Source organism: Portunus trituberculatus, chromosome 41, assembly GCF_017591435.1.
Source record: "Portunus trituberculatus isolate SZX2019 chromosome 41, ASM1759143v1, whole genome shotgun sequence".
In the NCBI taxonomy this organism is placed as follows: Eukaryota; Metazoa; Arthropoda; class Malacostraca; order Decapoda; family Portunidae; genus Portunus; species Portunus trituberculatus.
This window is the reverse complement of record NC_059295.1, coordinates 40,675,282-40,695,281: the sequence shown is the minus strand read 5'-3', so window position 1 is coordinate 40,695,281 and position 20,000 is coordinate 40,675,282. Positions and strand designations below refer to the sequence as shown.

At 41.6% G+C, this 20,000-nt stretch overlaps 2 protein-coding genes across 2 annotated transcripts in view; both read right to left on the bottom strand.

The window, feature by feature from the left end:
- Nucleotides 1-11,654, bottom strand: part of LOC123516734 — a 25,173-nt gene extending 13,519 nt beyond the window's left edge. Inside the window, exons 1-2 of the mRNA XM_045276337.1 lie at nucleotides 11,462-11,654; nucleotides 565-1,192 (exon numbers count right to left, since the gene is read on the bottom strand). Coding sequence (XP_045132272.1) covers nucleotides 565-1,108 — 544 coding nt within the window. The 5' untranslated portion in view covers nucleotides 1,109-1,192; nucleotides 11,462-11,654. The remainder of the gene's footprint in view (nucleotides 1-564; nucleotides 1,193-11,461) is intronic.
- On the bottom strand, nucleotides 1,155-19,859 carry LOC123516733. Its single transcript, XM_045276336.1, has 5 exons — nucleotides 19,378-19,859; nucleotides 18,616-18,947; nucleotides 15,462-15,563; nucleotides 13,513-13,580; nucleotides 1,155-1,192 (listed from the first exon to the last, which is right to left on the bottom strand). The coding sequence occupies exons 1-5, from the start codon at nucleotides 19,711-19,713 to the stop codon at nucleotides 1,155-1,157; spliced, it is 876 nt and encodes a 291-aa protein (XP_045132271.1). The 5' UTR covers nucleotides 19,714-19,859.
- Between the last annotated feature and the right edge of the window lie 141 nt (nucleotides 19,860-20,000).

Below are 20,000 nucleotides of genomic sequence, written 5' to 3'. Positions count from 1 at the left end.
TGTTATGTAAGCGGAAAGCTGAGCATACTATCATAGTAACGAAGGCTATTATTCTGCTGTTTACAACAAGTTTGGTGTTCTCTTTTTATTACCGCGACACATTATTTATCATGTCTAATTCGTGCCGCGGCACCGTTACTTATGTGAGTTTGATAAGGGAGTCAAACATACCTACTTACCTTGGACAGGCGCGCATGCACGCAAGCACGCACGCATTACGTTTATCTTTTCATTCTGGTAACAAACCCAAGACACGAAACCTTTTTTGCCTTGGATCACTTTTGGTTGAATTAGGTGTTTTCGTTGTGCCTACAGCCAGACAGGCGAGTCTGAGTCTGTTATTTTTATCCTGTAAGCCCCAATGATTATCCCTTGCTAGCAACCTGCTGCTGTTGCTGTTGCTGACCTTGACATTTTAAGTTTTCTTGCATGAGCAAATTACAGAGTAATGTGTACGGAGAATGTGCGATACTAAGGATGAAAACATATCAAAGCAAAATTGTTTTAGCGATAAGCCACCATTGGAGAAGGAAAAAAGAGGATTCGTTGATGGCGGCCACTCACCACGGCGAGGTTTGGACGGTACAGGGAGAGAACTGTCTTCGACGGGGCCTTGGACGCTTTTACCAGCTGCTTTGTGTCCCAGCAGACTTGTTTTGTCAGACTTGGCTCCGGATCGGCCTTTCTCTGTAGCTGCTCCTCGAAGTTTCGTCTGATCAGGGCCAGATCCTGGTTTAGGTTTGCGCGGTTTAATGCCAGGTTTACTTTTCTCCTTCGCTGCCTTCACCTCTCTGTCCGCTTTGCTGTGCGCACTGACCTTCACTTCAGAAATCCTTGAGGAATTTTGTGTTTGATCTCCAGCTTTAAGTTTTTCATCCCGCTGGCCCGTCGCCTGACTCTGTGCCGTTTTTACGATGTTGCTTACACTGGCAGGATTGCTTCGGATAGCGTCAGCAGGATTGTTCTTCTCATGTTTTGAGGCTCGGCCAGAGTCGCCCCAGCAGTCTGGGTCTGGGGGAGGGTGATGGCGTGGGCTGGGCGGGACGTAAAGGTCAACGCTGTACTGTAACAGATCCGTCACGGAGCCCCGCCTAGAGCCCTCACCCATGTTTGCCGTGGCTTCTAAGCATCCAACCCTTCACCGTGCTTCACGTCTATAAAGAACGACCTAGTTCCTCACCCATCAGCACACCTGCAGGAGGAGAGTGGGATTAATTAAAAACATATTTCAGTCAGTAGAACGGTAGTTAAGTATAATTAGTGTGGATGCAAAGACTCCAGTCAGTAATTCTGGCGGTGGAGGATAATCCGCAGTGATCCGCACGACACTCACGAACCCTCTTGAGAGAGAGAGAGAGAGAGAGAGAGAGAGAGAGAGAGAGAGAGAGAGAGAGAGATTTACAATCAAATACTAAACCGACAGACAAATAAAACAAGAAGAATAATAAGAAAATTTATTTGTTATTATTCTTGAAGAAAAAAAGAACACGCTATGAGAATAATAAAAGCCACATGGCAAGGCAGTGCGGCGGCTGAGGAACTATCAACGTCGTGGAAGTGTCCTTGCGTTTGAAGGACGGACTGAAGGGAAATAATAGTCCTTTAAAGCAGCGCGACGCGCGGCGAGTCACTCAAGCCTCTGTGTAAATATAATGTGATTATGTTTATTTTTTCTTTGCTCATAACTTTTGATAATCTTGACTTTGTGTATGTTTCGTTGTGTGTTTTTTTTTTTTTTTTTTTTTTTTTTTTTTTTGCATGAATTATTGACGACGCTGATTTGGATTGTTGTAGTTTTATTTCTACATGCGACTTCGTTACTGTGAAAACACGAGACAGATGACCATATATAAACACAGCATTATTACTAACAGAGTTATCAGTACCATACCGGGATTACATCGATCACTTGAACTTAGATATAAAGAAACATTCGCAGAGATAGTCCTTCTGGTATATAAACATATTTGAAGAAGTGCAGTAACGGGAATGATGTAGAGGGAAGCTAGCAGGGAGGCAGGAAGAGATGAGGAAGTGCATAGGAATGGGATGAGGTGGGGCAAGAGAGGTGGGAGGGAAATCAAGGAGCGGAGGTGGGTGAGTAGAAACCTTTGACCTTTAATGGTTCCTCGATTTTTAGTCATAACCATCAGGCAACGAAAGGCGAAGACAAGGGAGATCGATAAGGAAATTACGCTAGTTTGCCTTCTATACAAGACAACAAGAACCAGAGTAAGAATAATAGACAATACGTTCTATTTTTATAGTCAGTGCACCACAGTGTCGAAGCACCATCTCATCACTTGTACTCTTGTGGAAGTGCAAGCTTCATCAAAAATGGTTTTATTATCATATTTGTCTACGTAATTTTACGAAATTATGGTAAATTTCTACACGGATCTAAACATAATGGTCTTAGTGTGTAATTGTAGCCAGAAAAAGCGGGAAATGCCAGTTGTTAAGGTCAGTAAATAACATTTTTACATGGTGGTAACCGAAAGTTGCGGCAAGGAGAGATATAACACTTAACGAGTGACTTGATCCGCAAAATTCTTCTTTGTGAGAACCGCTCCCGTTGTTTGTTGGACGAGAAAGCGATCCTGGGGTGACGCACCATCGTAGCTAAAGAAAACGAATTATGTGTTTGTTTTCTACTCTGTGGCGCAAAATAAACACAGTCAACCATTTCCATGTTAATCGGATAGTATATCACGAACTTTGTCCAATATTAGGGGATTACACTGAGGCGGCGGCGAGACTGCCGCGGGAAGGCTGCTTAAGGAAAACGTGGCGGCCTTTGTCTGGACACGAGGGCATGACGCCTGGTGAACTCCATGACTGAAGCGTGACTAAAGTAGTGCGAATGATGAAAATTAGTAACAATAGCATAAGTAACAACACCAAGACACAACAGCAGTTGAAACATTTCCAAAACAGAGAGCACATGCATGTTTGCACTACCTCCACTTAAGGTTTTGAATTTATTTATAAAATGGCGAAAATAATGCATAGATTTATGCTGCTAGGAAATCTCTCGGAGCTTGAGAAAGCATGCGTTTTGTATCGGCATGCATACTTCGATCTGCCACACGATTTTATTAGTATCTAGTATTCTATTAAAATCCATTGACGACTTTCCATATTTATCGCTTTCTTATGTTTTACGTATCTAGTGGACAAGCAAGGGTGGACATTATAGATTAATGCATGGAAACAACAACATCAACATCATTATCAACATCAACATCATTATCAACAACAACAATAACAACAACAACAACATTAATTTTACTCACCAGCACCTCGGCTTAATATCATTTCTGCTACCTGTCTTTAATCACCACATTGTGCATACCTCGTCAACCTTTTACGCCGCATACCAGAAAAAAAAAAAAAACTAGTGGTAAAGGGCTCGTCGAGTGGACTAGGCGAGGCGGGAGTGGCGTGGCGTGCAGGCTGGCGTCAGACGGACACGAGGGAGTTGATGAAACGTGTTCGCCATCACCAGCACTACAAGCGCCACCTTCCTCTTCACCACCACCGCCGCCATCATCACCACCACCACCACCACCACACGCCGCTGCTTCTCAAACGTGACCTGAATATTGACCAGTGGGAAAATTCGGTCAAGGTTGGATTATATGACCTAAGTTAGGCAATGAATACTTTTTTTTTCTAGATAAATTTCTTGGGTGTAATTATAAGCCGGGAATGAATCTATAAAGTGTAATAATTATATCATGGTCGTTGAAGGGTAATATTCTCTTGCCAGCATTTAACTGCGGTGTGGAATTTTTCTTGTGAGTCTGAAATTAACTCGAATATTCTTTACGAGGTGTTTCGTGTTATTCCTACCCACCCCTTCCCTGCACCCCCTCCTTTCCCCACCACATACACATGCTGCGTTTTAAATCTTTCACCGCCTTTGTAAGCTCAAGCGTATGGTGATTATTCACTCCGAGATCTGGATATAATATTTCTTAGATAAATCAAGATCTAAATTGTTGAGTCTTCTACAAACTGATTCCAATCCTACGTACGTGACTGATTCGAGCCACACACCTTGGTGCTACAAGTTTCGCAAGCTGCCATTCTACATCACTAAGTAAAATTGCCTGCACCACTAATGGGTGGAAGCTTAACAGCGCTTCCAATACTCTTCAAGTTACCTACAGGCGTTTTAGGCCAGGACAAAAAAAAAAAAAAAAAAAAAAAAAAAAAAAAAAAATGGAAACACTGCCACAGGCACGTGCTGATACTCCACGTGAGGCTGATCCGAGAAACCTTCAATTTCTTATGAGCGTAAATAAATTTACAGCTCGCTGGCTCGCCGTAGCGTGTCGAGAAACACTGAATTTTTTTTTTTTTCTGAAGGTGAGCCACGAAAGGGAGTGGCTAGGGAGTGAACTCTTTATTCAACACCCGGACTCTTTACTAGTCTACTCATGAGTGATCACTAAGTCCTAATTGTATGGTAATGTGGATTTCAGCAGATGTCTATTTGCGTACTACTCGTATTCCTGACCGTTTTGGAGACACGCCCAACATTCTTGATCTCTTCCTTACCTCTAATCCTTCTGCTTATGCTGTCACTCTTTCATCTCCGTTGGGCTCCTCCGATCACAATCTCATTTCTATGTCTCGTCCTATTTCTTCAATCCTTCCACAGGTTCCCCCAAAACAAAGGTGCCTCTGGCGTTTTGCCGCTGCCAGTTGGGAGGACCTGAGGAGCTTTTATGCTGATTTTCCCTGGAATGATTACTGCTTCCGTGTCAGAGACCCATCTCTTTATGCTGAACGCATAACAGAGGTGATAGTGTCTGGCATGGAGGCGTACATTTCTCATTCTTTATCTCAACCTAAACCTTCTAAACCTTGGTTTAACTCAGCCTGTTCTCGTACTACACATGATAAAGAGGTTGCCCACAAAAGGTACTTGAGCCTTCTATCTCCTGAATCTCATGCACTTTATATCTCTACCCGGAATCATGCCAAGTCTGTTCTTCAACTTGCCAAACACTCCTTCATAAATAGAAAATGTCAAAATCTTTCAAACTCAAACTCCCTCGAGACTTCTGGCATCTAGCCAAAAACATCTCAAATAACTTCACTTCTTCATCTTTCCTCCTTTATTTCATCCTGATGGCACCACTGCCATCTCTTCTGTCTCTAAAGCTGAACTCTTCTCTCAAACCTTTGCTCACAACTCCACCTTGGACGATTCTGGGCTTGTCCCTCCTCTCCTCCTCCCTCTGACTATTTCATGTCTACAATTAAAATTCTTCGTAATGATGTTTTCCATGCCCTCGCTGGCCTAAACCCTCGGAAGGCTTATGGACCTGATGGGGTCCCTCCTATTGTTCTCAAAAACTGTGCTTCCGTGCTTGCACCTTGCCTGGCCAAACTCTTCCAACTTTGTCTATCGACTTCTACCTTTCCTTCCTGCTGGAAGTTTGCCTACATTCAGCCTGTTCCTAAAAAGGGTGACCGTTCTAACCCTCAAACTACCGTCCTATAGCTTTAATCTCTTGCTTGTCTAATGTTTTTGAATCTATCCTGAATAGGAAGATTCTCAAACATCTGTCACTTCACAAACTTCTCTCTGATCGCCAGTATGGCTTCCGTCAAGATCGCTCTACTGGTGATCTTCTAGCTTTCCTTACTGAGTCTTGTTCATCCTCTTTTAGAGATTTCGGTGAAACTTTTGCTGTAGCGTTAGACATATCAAAAGCTTTTGATAGAGTCTGGCATAAAGCTTTGATTTCAAAACTGCCCTCCTACGGCTTCTATCCATTTCTCTGCAACTTTATCTCAAGTTTCCTTTCCGACTATTGCTGCTGTGGTAGACGGCCACTGTTCTTCTCCTAAATCTATTAATAGTGGTGTTCCTCAGGGTTTTGTCCTGTCACCCACTCTCTTTCTATTATTCATTAATGACCTTCTTAACCAAACTTCTTGCTCTATCCATTCCTACATTGATGATACCACCCTACATCTTTTCACGTGCTTTCAGAGACGACCAACCCTTCAGGAAGTCAACAGATCACGCAGGGACTTCCAATCTTTCTAAGATTTTCGATTGGGGCAGAGAAAATTTAATAGTTTCCAATGCCTCAAAAACTCGATTCCTCCATCTATCAACTCGACACAATCTTCCAGACAACTATCCCCTCTTCTTCAATGACGATCAACTGTCTCCTCTTCCACAATGAATATCCTAGGTCTGTCCTTTACTCATAATCTTAACTGGAAACTTCACATATCAGCTCTTGCTAAAACAGCTTCTATGAAGTTAGGCGTTCTGAGACGTCTCCGCCAGTTTTTCTCGCCTCTCCAACTGCTTACTCTTTATAAGGCCCTTATCCGCCCGTGTGTTGAGTACTCTTGGCATGTTTGGGGGGTGGGTTCCAGTCACACAGTTTTACTAGATAGGTTGGAATCAAAAGCTTTTCGTCTCGTCAATTCCCTTCCTCTGACTAACTGTCTTCAGCTTCTTTCTCACCGCCGAAATGCTGCATCTCTTTCTATCTTTTATCGCTATTTTCATGCTAACTCTTCTACTGATCTTGCTAACTGCATGCCTCCCCTCCTCCTGCGGCCTCGCTGCACAAGGCTTTTTTCTTCCTCTCATCCCTATTCTGTCCAGCTCTAACGTAAGAGTGAACCAGTACTCTCAATCATTCATACCTTTCACTTCCTATGACATTTCTTCTTTTAAGAGAGAGGTATCGAGGCATTTGCTCCCTAATTTTGGCTGACGCTTTTCCTCTTTGTAGAGAGCCAGCACTCAAGTGGGCCTTTTTTTGATCCTTTCTTTTTTTTTTTTTTGCCCTTGACTGGCCCTCTTCCCTACATAAAAAAGAATAATAAATCAAATTTCCATGAGTTTAGCTATTTTCGGAGTGTGTTTGAAAAGAGAATAAAACATAATATAGATTAAAGATAACGAGGAAGACATTTCCATGTAAAGAGAATATGTCCTTTTTTGGCGTATAATAAAGCTATCTTTGAAATATTATAAGACCTTCAGAACGTAAATGTTCGCCCTCTAAGTAAGAGCAGCTTGACAGGGGATGGTATATACGATGGTTAATGAAAATTGTAATATCGCAGGCTATGCTGTTTATATACTTAGTATTTGCAAGATAAGCATTGAAGTGTTGAGAGCTGTATCTTATGATTAAGGTAGCTTTGTTGTGCTCAAGGAAGTACATTTTCTTTTTATAAGATATAGTGTATATTTAGTATTTTCTTGTATTTCTTATTATGAGGGTTGTGTAATTTTACTGGAATTATGGGCTGAAAATAGCTAAGCCATCTGCCCATGAAATGCTCAAACTTAAAGTTAATAGGAAATTACAAGCATCGCTGTCCACTACTGCGAACAGACACTCTGGATATAGGTCAGCCTGGACGCTACTCCGGACACCGCCCCTCTGCCCTTTTTATTATTTATTAATTTATATATTTACTTATCATTATTATTATTATTGTTGTTGTTGTTGTTGTTGTTGTTGTTGTTGTTGTTGTTGTTGTTATTATTATTATTATTATTATTATTATTATTATTATTATTATTATTATTATTATTATTATTATTATTACTATTATCATTATTATTGTTGTTGTTGTTATTATTATTATTGTTGTTATTATTGTTATTGTTATTGTTATTAATTTTTTTTTTCACGGTGTTATTACCTATTTGGCCAGATTAATTCTCCAGTTATATGGGAAGGCAGTTTACGCACGCGCGCCGAGTCCCAACCCGTGTTTACGTGGCGTGACAAAGGAAACACTAATTGACCAGGATATTACACCTGTGTCATGTTTGTGTCGGTTAGCGATTATGCCTCGTTTAGACTGATCCGCTACCGTGTGTGTGTTGGGGAGGAGGAGGAAGAAGAGGAAGAAGAGAAGAAGAAGAAGAAGAAGAAGAAGAAGAAGAAGAAAAAGAAAAAGAAAAAAAAAAGAAGACGAAGAGAATTACAGCTCATACATTGAGAAAGAATAAAGAGAGAATCAGCAGTTAGGGAAAAAAAAAAAAAAGAAGCCCACGACCATAGAAGCGGAAAGAAGAGGGAGAGGAAGAAAATTAGAAGGCATCACAAGCTACAGCAGGAGTTGGAGAATGAGGAGTGGAAATGAGAAAAAAGGAATAAGAGGAAAAAAGTAGATTGAAGAACTTAGATGTGGGGGAAGGTAAGAAAATTAAAAGGAAGGAAGATGAGTTAGATGGAAAATAAATAGGCAGCTGAAAATATATTGGCCACGATAAAAAGAAAAAAAAAAAAAAAAAAGGGAGGAATTCGGCGCGACAAATGACACACCTGATAACACGGAACGATGAAAAAAACACACGATGGAATTTCAAATGATAAGGAAAGGAAATATAATGGAAAAGAAAAAAACTGTATCATAAGAAGCTAATTAACTAATAAATGACTAAGCAACAAACTATGGTTACTAGTAAGGAAATATTAAAGGATGAAATGAAATGCAGCAAAATATAACTAGAGAAGGAAAAACAAGGAGTAGGCATGTACAGAAACACAAATACTCGCACCTTGAGGAACAGCAGACAATGGCGAGTAAGTGGCGAGTATGCATGTCATGGTGTACCGTTACTTGCAGTGAACGAATGTAGGTTATGAATACGTATCAACTATAATGTACATGTGTAGCTTCAGTTTAATTATTTAGCTAGGAAATTCACCACTACATAAAATACCTTGCAGGAAAATAACATAAATTGAGCTGCCGAGTGTTATACAACTAAGGAGGAAAAGTCGATTCGTAAAATATAGTGTCTTGGTTTTATGAGCACTCCTTCACATCATTCATCATTCTTGCACTGGTCTCCCCTCGGAATAACCACATAGCTCAACATCCTGCGGACTCGTGTTACTCCTCCAGGCGCTCTTCTCTTCCCAGGGACAACAAATGTGATAAACTGGTGCCATAATGAGTCTGCCTGCCTGCCTGCTGTAGGGCGCCACTCATGGGAGTCATTCTACCATACTAATGTGATGATATGATGGAAGAGCAAGAAGGTTCACCCACTCTTCCCGTTCCACAACAAAGAACAGGTATGGAATATATAAAAAACTAGATACTTGAAAGAACAAACAGCAGCAGACTTGTTGGACCTTTGTAGCCTCCTTACTATCTAATAAAAAGTAAGAAATGTGTGATGGTAAAAACAGACTGTTTCCCACACATTATTGTCCCTTCATCCTTGGAGAGAAGGGATGAAGAGAAGGAGGAGTAAGAAGAAGAATAGGGAAAGGAAGGAAGATGGCTCATAGGTCACGGAAGACTGAGGAAGAGAGTGGGAGGAAGAAGAAGAGGAGGAGGAAGAGGAGGAGGAAGAAGAGGAGCGGGAGGAGGAGGAGATATAGAAGAATCGCGTGCATGTCCTTTTTTTTTCCTCTGATTTCTTGAGCGAAGTGGCGGGGGCGAGGAGGAGAGGGGATGAGGAAGGGAAGGAAAGGCGAGGAGAGAAAGGTCAAGGGTCTCTCTCTCTCTCTCTCTCTCTCTCTCTCTCTCTCTCTCTCTCTCTCTCTCTCTCTCTCTCTCTTCCATGTCCTCGCTGCAATCTCTTACTCATTATCCTTCACATTGGCAGCATTCTTTTTCGCATTATCTCTCTCTCTCTCTCTCTCTCTCTCTCTCTCTCTCTCTCTCTCTCTCTCTCTCTCTCTCTCTCTCTCTCTCTCTCTCTCTCTCTCTCTCTCTCTCTCTCTCTCCTTATTTTTGTTTTCGTTTTTATCTCTTGGGCTGTAGTTTTTCTTTTTCTTTTTTACATGACTTTATTTTTCTATTCTTTGATTATCTTCCTTTGTAAACATCTTCCCACATTTTTGCTAAATTGTAACTCTTTCCTTCCTTTCCTGTGAACTGTCTCCCTCGGTGCGTCCTTCTCCATCCTTCCTCCCTCCTCCCTCCCTCTCTCCTTCCATCTCTCCTTCCCTCCCTCTCTCCGTCTCTCCTTCCTTCCCTCCCTTCCTCCCTCTCTCCTTCCCCCGATCAATAAGAGCGACCCAGTGATTTGCTTTCCGTATCAAGTTGGGGGAAGAAGGTGCTTCTCTCCTGCCTTTCTTCCTTCCTCCGTATTATTGTTCTTGCACACACACACACACACACACACACACACACACACACACACACACACACACACACAGCACGCAATCATTACAATGCCATTCTTTGTCCTTCTCGCGTGTATGATATATGTGTATTTTTTTTTTTTTTTTCGTTATTCTATTTTTCTCAACTTCAGTCTCTCGATCCTTCACTTTTTTTTTTTTTTCATCATATTTCTAAGAGTGTGCCTGCGTCTCGGCGCCAGAGGAGGGCCAAGTGTAGGGCAGGAGTGCGAGAGGAACAAATTTGCGACGCTGTTTTGATTTTGCGAGTTCCTTGACACGTTTTTTGGTCATCCATGCATGTGTTTAATTGAAACGCGAAGGTTTTGTGAGTTTCGTTTTTTTTTTTTCATATATTTTGCTATTCTTATTAATAAGGTTTACTGGATTTTCTCCGTGAAATTAACAAAACAATAGAAAGAAAAAGAATGAATTAAGATTTGGTATACATTTTTTTTCTTTTTTTTTTGTAGAGCATGACAAACCTTCACCGTTAAACAATGTGCAGTTTCTGTAAATTCAAGTCACGTGGAAGTCTGGGATAACCTAAAAAGTCATAAAGAAAGTGTTCTGGTGTGGCATACATATCCGATACCACCTCGAAACTGACTCAATATGTCTTCGCTCATTGGTTCATAGACGGATAACAGACAGACGAACAAATTTGCGTGAATAGTAATGATATAATTATTAGAGTAGGAGTAATGATAGCAACAATAACAACAACATTAACATATTCTGTTAAACATAAATCTGCAAAAAAAAAGTGAAGTAAAACCTTAGAATAGAAATCAAGCTCTTTTAGTTGGCGAGATTTCATCATATTCGTATGCTGCAAAGGCGTCAGAAATAGGGCAGAGGTGACCATTCCAGAGGTTAGAGGCGATTATGATGAGAAAATGAATGGAGTGTGGGGCGTTGAAAGCCTTGCTCAGCGTGGCCGCTTGAGGGGAAGGGATCGGGCAAGAATATCGTTTGTAAGTTTAGATGAGCACTAGCCTTGAAAATTATGGAAAATAACTAGAGATGGAACGCTGCAGTGGACTGAGAAATTTAAAATAGTTACGGCAGGGGAAGTGTCTGTTTATGTGTGTGTGTGTGTGTGTGTGTGTGTGTGTGTGTGTGTGTGTGTGTGTGTGTGTGTAAAGTGCTTAAACTGTAGAAGAAAAATAGTCGCAGCTCAAAAATAGAAATGCTTCAAAAGACGATTTGACGAGGCGAGAGAGAGAGAGAGAGAGAGAGAGAGAGAGGACACGTGACTGTCTCGTGACTGTAATGAGGCAGTGGCTTACTAATCCAATTAAACGTGTTACCTTCATGCTGAATACGCCGGTAATCCCTGGATCCTGGTAGGTGGCGGGACAAGCCAACCTGGTCGCTTGGAGATGATGATAGTGGTGGTGGTGGTGCCGCCGAGGCGTAGGTAAGGAGGTGCTCTCAGAACCCTGGCGGTGCGAGGAGTGCCGTCTCTCGTGCACGCCTCCTCCAGCCAACCACCCGACAGGACCCCAAATCCCGCGCCCCGCCCACCAACACTGGCTGCGGTACCCACGTTTCATGATGAACCGAGTGAACTAGGATTTTTCAGTATTCTTATTTCAATATGAACTGTCAATTATATCGTATGTAACGCGAAGTTTCGAAATAATGACATCCATTCTCGTATATTCAGATTCATGAAAGTTCACTGTCGGCATCATCCTGGTTTTTCACTAGTAAAGAATAAGAAGTCTGGATGATCAAATAAGTGGCAGAGGGCAAGCTTTACTTAGAAGTATTTCATGATGTAATACGTATCATCGCTGCTTAAACGTGTATTTCACGTCTTCAAATTATAAACAACAGCATCTGCATCAACAGGATTATGACAAAGTATTTGATTAAAGCTCCCTAGCAAGTAAGTTTTATGTAATTAGAAGTCAGATTGAAACATAACTTGTGAGTATGGCGCTTTAGAATGATTAGATTAGAATGGATTTGAAGTTTAAACCGAATTAGGTAACCAAATGTGATGTTCATGTGTTGTGGCAACAATGATACGAATCTTTGTGACAGATCTATATAGAGTTGCACTGAACAAAACAAAAGCACGATATTAATCATGAATAGTAAAACCATTGTTGTCTTGATGTGAGGTGAGGATATTGATTAACGCTGTTAACGACGAGTTTCGGTGGTGACGCTATGCTGTGACAGCTGCACTGCCTGCTGAGCTGTGGCGGATTAAAGTGTCTATGGTGCTGCTTATACCTTTCTTCGTCAGGCTTTGCATTACTCAAATGTTTGCTGTTGTTTTCCTTCTGCGTACCAAACAAGCAAAGACTTATAATTGCAATTTTAGGTTTTGTTGTGATTTCGATTCACTGTAGATCTTCGATCAAGTAAGGACAGGTTCAGTTATGACAAGTTCACTACTGGGTGACTAGAAAACTGATGAACTGTTGCCGTATAGATTCGAGACTAACGTTACATTTATTCCTTGGTGCTGAGGCACATCGAAAGAAACAATAAGGGAAGGGAGGGAAGCGGTTGTTAGCCCCGGGTGGCAGGCAGAGACGACTGCCATGAGATTAATGAATATATATTATTTTTTCTTATTCCTTGTAGTTTTTAATGTGTGGATAAGGTCTAAGTACAGCTTATGAGTTGTTAGGGTGCAAATGATGTGGTTGTTATTCAGATTACCTATCCCATCATGAGTTGTGTTGTGGACTGGTACTGAGGTCACATGACCATCAAGTCACTGGGTCCTCCACTGGCACTCAATTCAACTGGACACGAGGACGTTCGTACACATACAGAAACACGCACGCACGCACGCACGCACGCGCGTACGCACGTACGCGCACACACACACACGTACTGTACATGTCACAACTAAATAAAAGATTAAGTGTGATCTGAATCTAAATCGGCAACACATGCGTTCATCGGCGGAGGTGCGATTCCATGCTGCTCAACACGTGTATGACTTGCCACACCAGGGACGCACGAGTGCTGCAGAAGGCGTCAAGCATTGCAGTGTGGGACGCCGGCATGTTGCTAACGTGTTCCCCTGAAGGAAGTGATGCTAGGCTCCCCTGGCTACCTCATAGTGTGTGTGTATGTGTGTGTGTGTGCGTGCACGTAAAGAGAGAGAGAGAGAGAGAGAGAGAGAGAGAGAGAGAGAGAGAGAGAGCTTGCATGAGTACACGAACAGGTAAATATTTCCTGCGACATTCCCATCCTTTATGCAGAAGCTACCGCGTCTGTATCTCCGGCGCCTCTCCCCCACCTGACCTTGCACGCCGTCACGCAACAAGACAAACAAGGCCTGGATGAAAGGCTACCAACCAGCAAGCACCACAGATGTGCACCTACTTACATGCTACGTAGAATTCCTCAGGTTTGGTCTGCACTCCACGATTAGTGCTTGTCACCTCTCGATCTCTCCTGGAATGATATCACCGCAGTATTCATCAAATGACAGATTTCCTCTCTTTAGAAATGAATAGGTAAATCTGGACATCTCACAGCAAACGTTCTCCACTCATATTAAGCAGCTGTACCTCGCCATGTTTTAAGTCTTCGTGGCCAGCGCTAGTGTCTCGCAGATCCCTTTGCTTGTCACATGCGTGAAGTTTAAATCAAGACCACAATGGCGCCCTCATCCATCCTTCGCTTTCGTCTTCCCTTCATACTGTCATTGCTCATGGATGGTGGGGCTTCCAGAAACTATAGTGATTTGCAGCCACACCAAAACGGTTTTGTGATTACTAGAGTGTAATCCAGATATTCAGGAATCCTGTTGGATATATTCACACACACACACACACACACACACACACACATGAGTGGGTGTATCGCTAAGCCTGCCACTCTGGTTTACAGCCACGTGTCACGGAGTTCTCAGATCGCCTTGTTTATGATTATCAGGCAACTGGACGAGTCTTACCGCTACCTCCTCCCAACGGAACGTTCGACTTAAGAGACGAGGATGTATGTAGGAAGCAGTACTAGTATTTATGGAGTAATAAACACGCACCACTCGCCACAGCTTGTGATAAATGCAGGATAATGCACAGATTTGCTTGTTGTCGTGTTAGTCATTGTCTTCGGGTACGTTTGGAAGGCATGATTGTGGGGAGTGAGAGGTTTGAGGAACGTAGGATGAGGGATTAAATGCCGAAGTGTAGGTCATTTAAAGAGGATTGCTGTGTTTGGTGTAAAAGTTGAGTTATCAGCGCGGTAAACAAGTGCATTGCAATTCTTGATATAAAAAGGAGACATGCAGAGAACGCTTGTCCGTCAAAGCCATGTGTGATGCAAAATGTGGCCAACTGTCTCCATAAACCTAAGATAAACAGTCTCCGTCTAAGGTTCATGTAAGATACGGCAAACATAAAACTTTCGTGAAATGTGACATTATTTCCTCCATAAAACTGAGCCTCAATAGCTTGAGGACACAGATAGACCGGTAATCGTTGCCATGTAATGAATGTCTACAATGTTGAAAACAAATTAAGTGTTCTTACTTCATTCATGATCAATTATATAATAAAGGCAGCGACGAATACCTACTGGAGTGGCGTCCCTCTTGGTGTGGGTCACCCCGACTACCAAAGGGCGGCGCTGCGGGGAAAGGACGGCTTGCGGCTAGAAAGTTCGCCTCACTCTGACGGTCGTCGGCGGAATCGATCCTCCACAAACCGAGGTTGTCTTCACACTAATCGGGAAGCGCCACGCGAGGTTTCTCCTTGACATAACATTGAAAGAGAGTTGGAAGAATGACAGTAATCCCCTCTATAATTCTCACTGCCGTTACAAATAAGACGTCTGCCATATTACCAGTAAGGCAGGAACCCAATAACATCGATTTCATAAGACTGAAAACTTAGTGCTGCGATGTGGAGACACCAACCTACTACTTGCATGTAAGTGGGAGGGATGGTGGAGAAGAGACAAGGAGAGAGAATAAACTAGGTCACCCTCAAATTATCGCATACAACCAGCGCTACATTTATACAACTGAGGGTCTATGTTGCATTTGAATGATACGTCAATAATATTAAATTGGACGGTGTCACATTAGGAGTCCTGGATTAGATGGAAGGGACAGACTGGCGCGAGGGAAGGCTCAGCGTGACAAGGGGTCGAGGTTATCGTTCGATCAAGGTGACACTAGAATTGTGGCGCTGATGAGACGAAGTGGTAGTGACAATACTGAAGTAGTGAGGGAGCACGAAGAGGAGTGGGGACAAGAAAAGGGTCTTACATTAATCTTCCGATGTGTCACGTGTGCTAATGATTACCTGTGTTGGCTGCGTGGCCCACCTGCTCTGGCCTGCCGTGATAAATCTGCCTGGCCAGTGTTTGTTTCGATAGTTGTAGTTTGGTGGTGGCTCTCGCTCGATTGTCTCTTTTGGATTCACGGAACTTGAAGTAAACGTAAGACTCAAATGAATAAGTGAACAGAATATACTCATTTGAACCCGTGAATAAGTGACAGGACCCTTGATTTTCGGTGACCCGTCTTGCCGTCTGGCCGAGCATGGTCTTTCCAGGGATGCGCCGCTACCCTTGCTTCAGCGCGACCCTGCATCACGCAAACCACCATCAGTCCCCTCTGCTCCCGCTTCTATCTGTTGCCTCCGTCCCTCATTCATTCACATTATTATGAACTCTCTTATAGTTAGAAATTATAACCAGGTGGATATTCTTTGTCCATTAAAATAGATTTAATAAAACGTACGTCCTAGTGTGTGTGTGTGTGTGTGTGTGTGTGTGTGTGTGTGTGTGTGTGTGTGTGTGTGTGTGTGTGTGTGTGTGTGTGTGTGTGTGTCATAGTAACCACATTCATACCGAAGCGTACATTTTACGACTACGACGACGACATTAATAACAACAACAATAACAACAACAACAGCGAGTATTACAACTACTACTACTACTGTTACTACTACTACTTCTACTTCTACTTCTACTTCTACTACTACTACTACTGCTGTTGCTGCTGCTGCTGCTGCTACTACTAGTTCAGTAGAAAACTAAACACTGTAAAATGTTCTTGCCACACAGAATTTGTCATCACTCACATTTCCAGAAGACGAAGCGGTGTCGGCATATTTCTTATATGACATGACGTCTTATGAGATGACATCGACCCTTGCGCCGTAACTCAAGCTTCTTATTTGTTCAGTCTGATATGATGATATCCCAGCGTGACTAATCCTTCCGTTGACTATGACTCGGCAGAACTCTACGTTGCACGCACACAACACCGCTGCATTAATGGGGAGATGGGGAGATGGACCCAAGTGACAGAATCCTTCCCTTGTTTACTGATTGTAATCTCGAAGTGCACAGGTCAGAATTTGCTCATGCATTCCCTGATGACGCAGAAATTAGAGTATGTCTCAAATAGTGCACTTGAAGTGCAACTATTTTTTTTATGTAAATATATCCTCCGTATCCTAAAGGAAGCTGGGAAAAGGAAGCATGGTGGCATTCTTTAATTGCTTTGCATCAGGATGTACACAAATTGAGCGCCACAGTATTGCATCCACGGGTTAAAATGTGATGCGTTCTTTGTGGGACTCTCACAACTCTTGAATCAGTTATACCGGATAACTCGCGAGGCCTGAAGAGGGCTATTGAATTCATACACTCGGTTTAGTATGTGGAAAAGGAAATTTCTTATAGTGAAATTATTCTAAATTTAAAGTATACAATTATATATATATATATATATATATATATATATATATATATATATATATATATATATATATATATATATATATATATATATATATATATATATATATATATATATATATATGTATTTGTGTGTGTGTGTGTGTGTGTGTGTGTGTGTGTGTGTGTTCACTTTTCCTGTTATTTTGTTTATTGAGATTCTTACTCAAAATCAGAAACAACAAACAGTATCTTTTACTATTCAACAGACTATTCGCTGTTTTTGCCCCTGAAAACTGTTATGTTTGATGCAGTCACACAAAATGAAGCTGTAGGTGCTGATGTTGCTCTGAGTATAGGAGGTCTGTGATGTGGGTTTGAACAAGAGACTCACGTATGATAGTGTTACCATTAACCGTTCGCTAATGGACTAGTAAATGGTTTCAGTTTCAAGGCTGATGACCTCAGCTTGGTTATACCTTTGTGAGTGACTTACGATGGAAGCGCCGAAGCCTTCCGTACTCATGATTTGATGGATTGATTGATTGGCTGCATGGTGACTGGTCTTAATTTTTTTTTTTTTTTTTTGTGTTGTGAGGCAATCTGTAATGGTAAGAGTCACATTAACAATGATATATTACAGTTCAAGAAAACAAATTGTCTAAACCTTGTACTTGGGTGCCCCCTGGAAGTGCTTGTGCATACGCCATAGCAGAAAACGACAATGTGTTTAGTAAACTATGTTGGGTTACTATGCTATTGTGAATTCAGTATATCAAATGAATAATTCCTATGCCTTCCTTTAGTTTGCTGATGGACAAATAATTGAGAGAAGGTTTTTATCGTTTCAGTGGTGCCATGAATCACTGAACAACTAAGTTAGATATTAACACAATAAATGAAATAGACTTAGAATCCCCAGAACCTTGAGGCCTGTCAACACCAGGAGTTTTGCAGATGTTCTTTGGAAAGGATGTTTGGAAAGTGATTGCAAATATTTTGTCAGAAACTTCTTCCAAACAGTCTGCAAACTGCTTGGAAATAGTGTTACCACACAACGTTTCCCGCCCAGACCTCAGCAATTGTCATGGTGTGAGTGAATGTGGAAGAGAAAAGAGAGGAAAAGGTATTGGCAAGGAAGTCTTTTTAAGAAGACGCTTTTTCATCATCACTTTCTTCTCACAGAACTAAAAGCAAATATTTGTTTGAATGTTAATTACTGAATTTGAAATGTTTTGTTCATGGTAGCAGAAATATCATTTTAGCTTCCAACAGACTGGCTTTTGCATTGGAATGTTTGACAAGTAGATATTCGTTTACAAGATTCATTTACATATATCTCCTTGTTTGATGAGGGGTCATAATTCCTTCCTATATTTGTAACAAAGTTACATCAGTCACCCTTGTCATTGACTAAAACTACCTATGACGTGTATCCTAGATCGTTTTCCTCTTCTCCCTCTCCCGTCTCCACATACCTCTTCCCTACCTCCATATTTCTCAATCCTTCATCCCCATCCACCCCCTTCTCTCTCTCTCTCTCTCTCTCTCTCTCTCTCTCTCTCTCTCTCTCTCTCTCTCATACATCATTGGTATTTGATAGGAATATAAAGGTATTTTTATTGTAACAGGTGTTCTTAATAGAAAACTACGTGTATGTTGGTGTCATTATTCATATTTATTATACACATGTTTGGTGAACGAGAACAGCAAGGAGCAGAGGCGTTACTTGGGACTGGGAAACACTGCGAGATGCTCTGCTCCTCTGCCAGTGACAATCCTGAAGACTTACTTCCTGAATATGAGATGTGCATCGGGGAACTGATTGGTGTCCTCCCCGAAGTAACCCATTTCCAAGTTGAAGATTATCTCATTGATCTTGTGCTGTGCAAATGACACCTCATGCCTGCTTCTCCCGCAGTTCCTCAGTTTATGAGCCACGTTTTCACCAAATACATGATACTCGTCCCGTTTGATGGTGTGTTCTGCTAAAGACTTAATCATCTGAAATGTTTCTTCCGCTCTACCGTCAATCCATTTGTTAGGCGAGGAAGGACGAGGCTTGGAGGCGCTCTGAGGTGCGGCAGCCTGGTGGGCAGCACTCCTCACTGTAGCGTCAGTCTTCTGCTTTTCAGCAATCAGGAAAAGACGAGAAGCATTGTTAGCAATGTTGCTCTTGTTGCAGTATTTTGTTATTATCATCATTATTATTATTATTATTATTATCATTATTGTTATCATTATTATTATTATTATTATTATTATTATTATTATTATTATTATATTATTATTATTATTATTATTATTATTATTATTATTATCATCATCATCATTATTTTCATTATTGTTATAATTATCATTGTTATTGTCATCATCATTATTGTTAATATTAATCCAGCTGTACATGTGAGATGCGCCTTTATTAGATTAAATTGCATACATAAAGAACACATTTTGTATTTCTTTTTATACTGCAACCATCATGTTTAGATAAGGATGATGATAATAGTTATCATCATTTTAACAATGGTAACAGTAAAACACATCAGCTTACCTCTCCCTCCGTCGCGTCTGCGGGCTGGCTTCCTCTGGCCCCTCGTCCCTGCAGCAGAAACAGGAGCGGCTCATAACCAAACCATGCATACTTCTTCGCGGAAGTTCCACTTTTTTTCAGTGAAGTAAGTTTCAAGTGTTCCCTTCTGAATTGTACTTTGAGAGCCTTGATCTTCTTTTCTAATTCACTCTCGTCCACGGAAAGTTTATGAGCAATCTCTCTCACGGCGTCCGTTTTCTTTGCCTTAATCTTAAAATCCATACAGGATGCATCCCACAGTGCTGGGGATGAGTGAAGGAGCTCAATGAGTCCTAGGGTTTTTTCTGTGGACCACATAGTGCTTCCACTGCAAGCCTCGGGAGGGTACTGAATCAGCACCCTTCGCAGTGCTCACAGTTCGTAAATTGTTTGGAAACTGTTTCCTAACAGTTTACAAACTTTGTTTCAAAACAATGTTTCTGGTGTGGGTAGAGCCTTACACAGCCGATCAATAGTTTGGTGGAAACATTCCGCGAAATAACTCGCAGCAAGCAGAATCAACCATATACAACAATAAAGCACAAGATGGGGCTCGTGCATGCCTATATACTCCTCAGGTATATCTTTTATACCTGTTGCACTAT

Bases quoted from the DNA above. Each gene is read 5' to 3' on its own strand.
- LOC123516733 (XM_045276336.1), bottom strand. From the start codon at position 19,713: ATGTGGTCCACAGAAAAAACCCTAGGACTCATTGAGCTCCTTCACTCA. The intron at 15,564-18,615 runs GTAAGTCTTCAG...GTTTACTTCAAG, and splicing joins GCACATCTCATATTCAGGAA to TTCCGTGAATCCAAAAGAGA. The intron at 13,581-15,461 runs GTGGGCCACGCA...ATATCATTCCAG, and splicing joins ATCACGGCAGGCCAGAGCAG to GAGAGATCGAGAGGTGACAA.